Consider the following 7,677-nt stretch of genomic DNA (forward strand, 5'->3'; position numbering starts at 1 on the left):
AAGAGCAGCTATACTGAATATGTACAAATGTTTTTCTTGTCATCATTCTCTAAATAATATGTTATAAGAATAATTTTCATGGGCCGGGGATTTAGCTCAGTGGTTCTGCTGCCTGCCTTGCAAGCACAAGGACTCGAGTTTGATCCCTGGTAAAAAAAAAAAAAAAGATTTTCATAGCACTTGTAGTAGGAATCATAAGTAATCTAGAAAAGATTTAAAATAATGCAGGGGGGTATGCATAGATTATATGCAAATGCTACCACAATTTATATAAAGAACTTAAGTATCCACAGATTTTAATATGTTTAGGTGATGCTGGAACTGACCCCTCACAAACACTGAGCCAATACTTTTGAAATGTGCTTCTAGAGGGAAAAGTTAGGGGAAGTGGGTGGCAGTGTGTAGGATTCAGGCATGGATGTTGTGTAAGCAAAATGGTATATAGTTGTCCTAGTTGTCCAAGGGGCTGGACATCCCAGAGGCTGTGTCCCTGGTCCTTCACAGGGGTGGATACTTTGGAAGAGTCTGGTACACAGTCACCACTTTTGAATGGCTGCACAGCAGGGGACAGTCACTGCCTTACATCCCCAGTGATACCAGCTTTCTCAAAGGCTGTGCTTTGAATTCTCCATCCACATAGGACCACAGGTCTTTTTATCATCACACACCGGATAGGAATCTGGCTGTGGCCAAAGGGTGGGAGGCCGGAACTTCCTTCCCAGTGCTCTGGCTTGACCCTTTTTGGCCCCTCTGCCTGTCTGGAGCCTGTCTAATCACATCCAGGCCTGACCTCACCAGAGGTCCTGGACCGGGAGTGAAGTCCCCGCTCCCCTCCCTGAGCTGCCCTAGATCTGGCTCTCCGGAGACCCTTCCCCTTGGGGTGATTTATAGGGGTGTCCAGGAATCGCTTCCTGCCTCATTCTGCTCCCTCCCAGCCCAACCAAAGGCCAGGCTCACTCTCAGCCCCTTGGTCCCTTCCACAGCCTGGGAGGGCAGGAAAGGGCTGGGAGACTCCTTGCTAGATTGCTAGATTGCTTGGGGCCCAAGATGCTTTCTTCTTCCTTTTCCCATTGCTTTCTCTGCCCCACACCTGGTGGGCTTCCAGTCAGTGCCTGTTGCCCCATCACATCTCCCAGCTTGAAGTGAGGGTCCCAAAACTGTCCCACTAGGCCAACAAGTGCCAAGCATCAGCAGCCAACATCACAGCAGCACTTCAAGATGGACTTACTCAGGGCTTAGAGCTTCAGCCCTCAGTCCAGCCACTCAAGAACCCCCTCTGCAGAAAGACACTGTGAAGGACAGACCCTGGCCCCAGCCTTGCTACCTTGCTCAGCCAGAGCAAGAACAGACTTGTGAACCAAGCATCTTCCCTCCTGAGACCAGAGAGAAGCAGTGTGAGATCCTTCCTCCCCAACCCTGTGATGAAAGGAACATCTGGAGGAAATGAAGGCAGCTAAACTGAGTAGCCTGCTTAGGCTGTGGCTCCGGACAAGGGCCTTTGTGTATGCTGCATACCTGGTCCCCCAGCAAGGCCTGAGTCCCCAAGGGATGTGCAGGGATGACCAGAGTGTGGGGAGCGGAAGTCAAAAGGAGCCCTGGGGACAAGGCCAGTTGGGGTCCTAGGCACAGGGTTGGGAACTGTTCCTAGGCCTCCTTATCTCCCCTCCAAGAGGCTATTTCAAAATTCATTCTGGTTGGGTGCTCACTAAAACTTGCTGAGGACCCCAAGGTCATCCCAGCAAAGGGCTAGGCCTCAGTTTCCCCTTTGTAAAGTGACAGAATTTGCTTCGAAGTGGTTTTAAAACATTTTACAAGGCAAACCTACTCTTCAAGCACCCAGAACACATCCAGTACTGCTGACAGAGAAGTTCCATGAGGAGCTGCTCTGATGGAGGGAAGATGTGGCTAGGGAGGACCCCCAGGGAAGCCCAGGATCCCCAGCCAGAGTGGGGATCGAACTCGGGTCCTTGCACTTGCAAGGTAGGTGGCGGCATCACTGTGCTAAATCCCTGGCCCTATTTTTTTTTCCTTTGTTTTTTTTGAGACAGGGTCTCACTGTGTAGTTGAGACTGACCTGGAACTCACTATGAGCCCAGGCACTATGGCAAGGTGGGTGGGGTCTGGGGAGACTGGACTTTCTCCCTCCTGCTCCCCAAGAAGCGGCAGCCCCTTCCTGGTCTGTCTGTCCTCAGGCCAGCTCCCAGCACTAGGTGTCTCAAGGGAGCCCAGAATGGGGGCCAGAGGCACAAAAGGCTTGGCTCCTTAATGAGGAGGCATCTGCAGTCAGCAGAGCCATTAGTCCCCGCCCCTGTCCCTGGGGGGCTTGGAGCTTCTCTCCAGCTGGAGCAAGAAGGGGGCAGGCTCCCAAATGGGCAGAGCCCCAGGAGGGACAGATGTAGAGCCAGAAACCAGGATCACGGGTGCGCTAGATACTCCCCAGGCCTGCAGCCAACCTTCCTGGTGTTTGGGGACACAGGCACTAGAGGGGCTCCTTTGGCCATTGAGGCCCCTCTCTAACCCTCCGGCTGGCCTGCAGGTTTTGGCCTGAGACTGGGCTGGCAATTGTCAGTGATCCCTGGAGGTCCTGTCACCATGCTGGTGGGGCACCCACCAGGCCACCCCCGGGCCTCAGGTACCTTCTCTAAGAACTGAACCTACATGGAACACATGGGCTTCGTAATGTACACAGTACCAGAGTCACATGCCAGCCACTGGAGCTGTGGAATTCAATCCCCCATTCCCATCCAGGTGCCACCCAGGCCACAGGCATGGAGCGCAGCCCCTCACATATGTACGAGGCATACACACCCATCCGCCACACTCCCAGGAGGCCCATGAAGAGGAGGAGGCAGGGCAGGGGTTTTACGCATGTTTATATTTAATGAACCACATGCAAATGAGATGGGAATGTGCCATAAAGGAGGAGCCAGCCCCCAGGGACTCTGGGTAGAAGGGCACAAAGGCACGGCCTTTCTGGGCAGCCTGGAGTCCTCAAGAGGCCTGTGGCTGGAGGGGGCCTGAGACAGGGTGTCGGGCTTGTGGGGAGGGCTGCCTGCTACACCAGGGAGTGCAGAGCAGGAGCAGCGACAAGCTGCACTGTAGGGGAGGGGAGCGACTGTCCCAGTTGATGGAGTGCCTGAGGGAGGGGCTGCCTGCCTGGACAGATGGTGAGCCGCCTTCCCGCACTCGAAGCAAAGTGGGTTTTAATGCAATTGCAGCCTGAGTCCTGAAGCTGGAGCCTGGGTGGGCGGGGCCCTGCCAAGCCTCAGGAGAGGGGCCTGCGCCTGGTGGGGGTGAGGGTGAGGAGGACACTTAACCAGCCTCACGCTGGGAGAAGGGGGTCTGTCACAGCCCCTCTGCACCCAGCTCTGCAGACCAGAATTGAAGCAGTGAGTTTAGATCCCCAAAAGGTGGAGAGGGGCCCCTGAATATTTATGACACATTGAAATGTAGATTGGTAGGTTTGACAGTCTTCCAGAGCTTGTCACCCTGGGCGGTGCACCACCCTCTTGGGGCACCACGAGAAACTACAGAAGAACCAGGGGTGGGGGATAAAAAAGGGAAGGGGGAAGGAAGCCTACTAACCAGGGTCTGACAACTTTGTGGTGTCCCTGCTGGGCCACATTGGACTAATCACCCCTCCCCTGGGCCTCAGTTTCCAGTGCAGTAAGATGTGGAGCATAATACTCAGGGCTGGCATCCTGCAGGAAGAGTTGGTGAAAATAAATCTGAAAGCAGCTGAAAAAGTGGGGCGCAGACTTGGGATCAGTGCTTTCCCTGGTTGGCCTTCTTGGGTCCGTTCTGGGGATGCCTGCGCACACAGGCTGAATTGTCCCTGTGGAAGTGTGGCCGTCCTGGCGTTGTCCTAGACCTCCCTCAAAGGGGCCCAGCCAGCCTGTCTGCCACTGCACACCTCTGTCCCCTCTTGGTTGAGCTCCAGGGCACAGTGCCAGCCCCAGCCCTCTCCTCTGCCCCAGCAGGTTTCACCCACCTTGCTCTCTTCCGCAGCTATGTCGGACTTCCATGTGCACCCCCAGGCCACCGTGGGCGAGGAGGGTGGTGTGGCCCGCTTCCAGTGCCAAATCCACGGGCTTCCTAAGCCCCTGATCACGTGGGAAAAGAACAGAGTGCCCATCGACACAGACAACGAGAGGTGAGTCCCGGTTGGAGGGATGAGAAGCTGGTCGCAACTCTACTTGGAGACAGTGGCCCGGGCTCTAGGCACACGAACCTGCCTGTGACAACTGTGTCTTTGGAGCAGTGCACAGGGCCCGGGCTGGGTCTTGACACTCCATGCCCCTGTGGCCCACAGTGCCAATAACTGTGCTGCCTACCTGTCCTCAGGTACACGTTGCTGCCCAAGGGGGTCCTGCAGATCACAGGCCTCCGGGCCGAGGACAGTGGTGTCTTCCACTGTGTGGCCTCGAACATCGCCAGTGTCCGAATCAGCCACGGGGCCCGGCTTACGGTATCAGGTGAGGGTCCCTGGCCTCCAGGGCTTGGTGGCCAAGCGTATGCATCGTGCTTACCTAGAACGGGGCTCAGAGTGTGCGCTGCAGCTGGCATGGAGGCCTCGCTCTGCTTCACCTGGAAAACCCCACTGTCCCCTGCTGAATCCCCCTGCTTTCCCCGGGCCCCTGAGACTTGGTTTCTGGGGTGGTGTCTGTCCTTTGCGGACATTGGGTGGGGTGAGGAAGAAGCTCCCAGCTGGAGTGAGGGAATATGGTCTTCTCCTCCCAGGCTCGGGCTCCGGGGCCTACAAGGAACCCATGATCCTAGTGGGGCCTGAGAACCTCACCCTGACGGTGCACCAGACTGCGGTGCTGGAGTGCGTCGCCACGGGTAACCCACGCCCCATTGTGTCCTGGAGCCGCCTGGGTGAGCCTCAGCCCACAGTCTGGCCCCCCTGGGAGGGCAGGGCTCTGGGTCCCATCATCGGCTCTGGGGGGCTCTGAATCCTGTCTGTTCTCCATGGCGGTCAGTTCCTGCCTGTGTCCTGGGGAGGGCTGGGTCCCCTCTTCTGTCCATCGAATTCCGGCCCCCTTGGGACAGGCTTAGCTCCCTGGGTTACCCTGGCATCCCATCCCATCTCCCTCTCCAAGGACCCTTGCCTGCACTGGCCCCTGCCCTCCGTCCCCTGACCACACCCCCAGCTATGCAATCCCAGGTCCCTCAAACTCTCAACCTCGCTATGGGCCCCCCATCCTCTAGTCTGTCCCCCTGTGTCCCCAGCCTAAATCCCTGGGCAGCTGAAGGAAGAAAGGAAAGGGTGCAGATGGGCCCACATTGTCTGAGCGGAGAGGTCACGGGGGAAGGAGGCTGCGGAGGGGTGGGGTGGGGCCGTATTCACAGGGACACTGCCACATTGTAGCAGCTGAGTGATGGGGAAGGAGGGGCCCCAGGCTGGATAATGGAGTAGATTTCACCACTTCAGGGCCTGAATGGGGAGCTGTCTCCTTGTGTTCTGACTGTGCTAATCTGATCCTGGGTTTGGGGGAGGGCCCAGATCCCTGGGAGAGGCTGGAAAGAGTGGCCTCGCCATCAGGAGCGGCCACTGGGCCCTGAAGGGACCATCTGGTCCCACATTACCCAAAGTGTGATCCATCAGGAGGGAAAGAAAGACTTGATGGCCTGACAAGTTTAGGAAACCAAGTTCCTCGGGTCCTTTGACTGCAGGACTTCTCAGAGCATTTCTGTTAGTGGCTGTTGTGACCCAGCACCCTACAGTGGAATGGGTATTCCATCCCGGAACTTTTTCAAAGGGAGATAGACCGGGCTGGGAATTTTAATCCAAAGCCCTTCCTGTGTGGCTTGAGAAACAGAAGTGGCTTGAAGGTCAGCAGTGAGTTTGAGGTGGTGCTGGGGTCAGAACTCAGGCCCTGGTGCTGAGGCTGGAGGGTTTTTCCCTTCTCTGGGCTTCCTTAGCCAGTAGTGGTGAGACACTCCTGTAATCCCAGCACTGGGGGAGGCTGAGGCAGGAGGATCACAAGTTTGAGCTCAGCCTGGGCAATTTAGTGATTTAGCAAGATCCTGCCTCAAAATAAAAAAGGACTGGCGATGTAGGTCAGTGAGAAGACCCTGGGTTCAATCTGTAGTACTGAAAAAAGAAAGGAAAGAGAGGTGACAGCCCCTTGGAAGGCTGGTGAAGGCTCGCCCCTGCCCTTCCCAGATGGCCGCCCCATCGGTGTAGAGGGCATCCAGGTGCTGGGCACGGGGAACCTCATCATCTCTGACGTGACCGTGCAGCACTCGGGTGTCTACGTGTGCGCAGCCAACAGGCCAGGCACGCGGGTGAGGAGGACGGCGCAGGGCCGGCTGGTGGTGCAAGGTAGGACGATGTCCAGGTGGGAGGAGCAGCCTCCTGCCCTGTTCCCAGCTCCTCGGCACCCTCTGTCTCCCCAGGCCCCAGGCCAGGCAAAGGCAGAGGCTCTGCGCCCCAGGAACATGTGTTGGGGACACAGCCTCTTGGTGCCAGCCCTGCCCCCCCACCCCAGGAGTCCTTGCCACTTTCTGTCTCAGCTGGTTGTCCCCACCCCTTGTCACACATCCCTCCCCCACGTGCCATCTCATTCACACATGTGGCCCTGCCGCACTCACACCTGCCTGCCTGTCATTTTCACACCCTGCACAGCCGCACTCGCCTTGCATGCAACGCCCCCCCAGCCCTGCCCTGGGCTCGATGGTCGCTGTGACGGGGCTTGTGGTTCCATTTCTGGGGGTGTCCCAGGTCTGCTCCTGCCTTGAGAACAGCAGAAGGCACAGGAGTCGGGGAATTAGGAACTTCAATGTGTTTGGCTGGCTTTCCTGGGTGCCCTTAATCCATCCAAATGAAGGTGACGGAACGTTCCATTTCTGGGTGTTAATGGAGGCTGGAGGCTGGGATCGAGTGTGGGGACTGGGGAACCGGGACCCAGGGCTCATCCGTCTCCGTCGTTACCGTCCAGGAGGTACAGCCAAACCTATTAGCACATTTATTTATTTAACAATTTCCTGAGCGAGGAGCTCAGGTCGATTACTCTCAGATACCAATGTCTGTCTTTTGAGTAGTTGTTAACATGGAGTCCCCTCTGGGGTGAGCGAAGGAGGGAGCTGGAGGGGTCACCAGGAGTGGCTGCGTGGACCCCACACGCTTTTCTGTGCTCCAGCACCAGCCGAGTTCGTGCAGCACCCACAGTCCATCTCCAGGCCCGCTGGGACCACGGCCATGTTCACCTGCCAGGCCCAGGGAGAGCCACCGCCTCACGTCACGTGGCTGAAGAACGGGGAGGTGCTGGGGCCTGGAGGCCACGTGAGACTCAGGAATAACAACAGGTAGCGTGTCCTGTGTGCTGGGTGACACCCAGGGACAGGACAGGGAGGAGGCCTGGGACAAGCAGCCTCCTGCCGGGACAGTGCACTTGACAGGGAGGGTAGAGATGTGGATTTTTTTTTTTTCATTTTTTGAGACAGGGTCTTGCTTATAGTCCAGGCTGGCCTTGGACTCGTAGCGATCCTCCCACCTCAGCCTCCTGAGTGACGGAGTGATAGGTGTGCGCTACCATGCCAGGCTGGGGGTGGAGATTTGAGTTCCCACCTGCCCCTTGCTGGTGGGAAACCGCCATCATATATGTACCACTTGCTTTCTGGAGGGACTCAGTTTCTCGGTCTCTCAGATGGGGGAATCTGGTGACCTCTGGG

The 7,677-nt window shown here is 56.9% G+C and overlaps 1 protein-coding gene across 3 annotated transcripts; it reads left to right on the forward strand.

Annotated features, from left to right (window-relative positions):
• The first annotated feature begins 3,101 nt into the window (after positions 1-3,101).
• Positions 3,102-7,467, forward strand: LOC117284997 (immunoglobulin superfamily DCC subclass member 3-like). Of its 3 annotated transcripts, XM_033760696.1 has the most exons (6): positions 3,102-3,167; positions 4,009-4,153; positions 4,345-4,475; positions 4,741-4,878; positions 6,170-6,328; positions 7,146-7,467. In XM_033760696.1, exons 1-6 carry the CDS (start codon positions 3,128-3,130, stop codon positions 7,313-7,315), a joined length of 783 nt encoding a protein of 260 aa, XP_033616587.1. In that variant the 5' UTR covers positions 3,102-3,127; the 3' UTR covers positions 7,316-7,467. The 3 variants fall into 3 exon arrangements, with proteins under 3 accessions (XP_033616587.1, XP_033616585.1, XP_033616586.1); XM_033760694.1 differs by having other exon boundaries at positions 6,170-7,223; XM_033760695.1 differs by lacking the exon at positions 3,102-3,167 and having other exon boundaries at positions 3,840-4,153; positions 6,170-7,223.
• The last annotated feature ends 210 nt before the right edge of the window (positions 7,468-7,677 follow it).

The sequence above is a fragment of the Fukomys damarensis genome, unplaced genomic scaffold (genome assembly GCF_012274545.1).
Source record: "Fukomys damarensis isolate Sample0158 unplaced genomic scaffold, DMR_v1.0_HiC HiC_scaffold_73684, whole genome shotgun sequence".
In the NCBI taxonomy this organism is placed as follows: domain Eukaryota; kingdom Metazoa; phylum Chordata; class Mammalia; order Rodentia; family Bathyergidae; genus Fukomys; species Fukomys damarensis.

What these genes read in the sequence shown, in the direction of transcription:
- LOC117284997 (XM_033760694.1), top strand. Translation starts at nt 3,128, where the DNA reads ATGGAGTGCCTGAGGGAGGGGCTGCCTGCCTGGACAGATG. An exon ending in GGCCCGGCTTACGGTATCAG is followed by an intron (nt 4,476 to 4,740) that starts GTGAGGGTCCCT and finishes TTCTCCTCCCAG; the next exon opens with GCTCGGGCTCCGGGGCCTAC. An exon ending in TGTGTCCTGGAGCCGCCTGG is followed by an intron (nt 4,879 to 6,169) that starts GTGAGCCTCAGC and finishes TGCCCTTCCCAG; the next exon opens with ATGGCCGCCCCATCGGTGTA.